Below are 577 nucleotides of genomic sequence, written 5' to 3' on the forward strand. Positions count from 1 at the left end.
CTCCCACGGGCTGGTGCGGGCCGACACCGGCCACTGGAGCGCCCCTTGTCTGGCCGGCAAAGGGAGCAGTGACCTCCTGTGGGGCGGGGTCCCGCAGTACTCGAGCAGCCTCTGGGGCCCCCCCAGCAGCGACGACGGCAGGGTGATCGGAAGCCCCACGCCACTGAACACCCTGCTCCCCGGCGACCTTCTCAGCGGGGAGTCCATCTAGGACCTCGAGGACCCCCGTGGGCGCCCCTGTCCGCAGCGCTGGGAAGAGAAGGCTGACCCTTTCCAGTCCAGGCGGCGCTGAGGACCCCGCTTGGCCCGGAGCAGCCCGGCAGCCCTTGAGTACCTCCGTCCAGTACTGGGGACGCACGTCCGCCGCGGTCCTTGCGAACTGTCCACGGGACAGTGCGGGCCGCGCTTGGTCAGTGTCACATGCTAATGACAGGATGTTCCTCATAGCTTTTTATTTTGTGTCGTCTTATGTTCCTATGGTGTGTCGTCGTTTTGATTTTTTAAGTATAAAAGCTGCTTAGACTAGTTCTATCATGAAGGGCACTTTTCAGATCGTGGGCTGGAAAGGGAAATTTTA

At 61.5% G+C, this 577-nt stretch overlaps 1 protein-coding gene across 1 annotated transcript in view; it reads left to right on the forward strand.

Annotated features, from left to right (window-relative positions):
- The window catches only part of TNRC6C (trinucleotide repeat containing adaptor 6C), a 69,227-nt gene extending 68,776 nt beyond the window's left edge, over positions 1–451 (forward strand). Inside the window, 1 exon segment of the mRNA XM_077756269.1 lies at positions 1–451. This exon segment is cut by the window's left edge and continues 171 nt beyond it. Within this exon segment, the coding sequence (XP_077612395.1) occupies positions 1–211 (211 nt within the window). The 3' untranslated portion in view covers positions 212–451.
- The last annotated feature ends 126 nt before the right edge of the window (positions 452–577 follow it).

Source organism: Crocuta crocuta, unplaced genomic scaffold, assembly GCF_008692635.1.
Source record: "Crocuta crocuta isolate KB4526 unplaced genomic scaffold, BGI_CrCroc_1.0 scaffold50, whole genome shotgun sequence".
NCBI classification, from domain to species: Eukaryota; Metazoa; Chordata; class Mammalia; order Carnivora; family Hyaenidae; genus Crocuta; species Crocuta crocuta.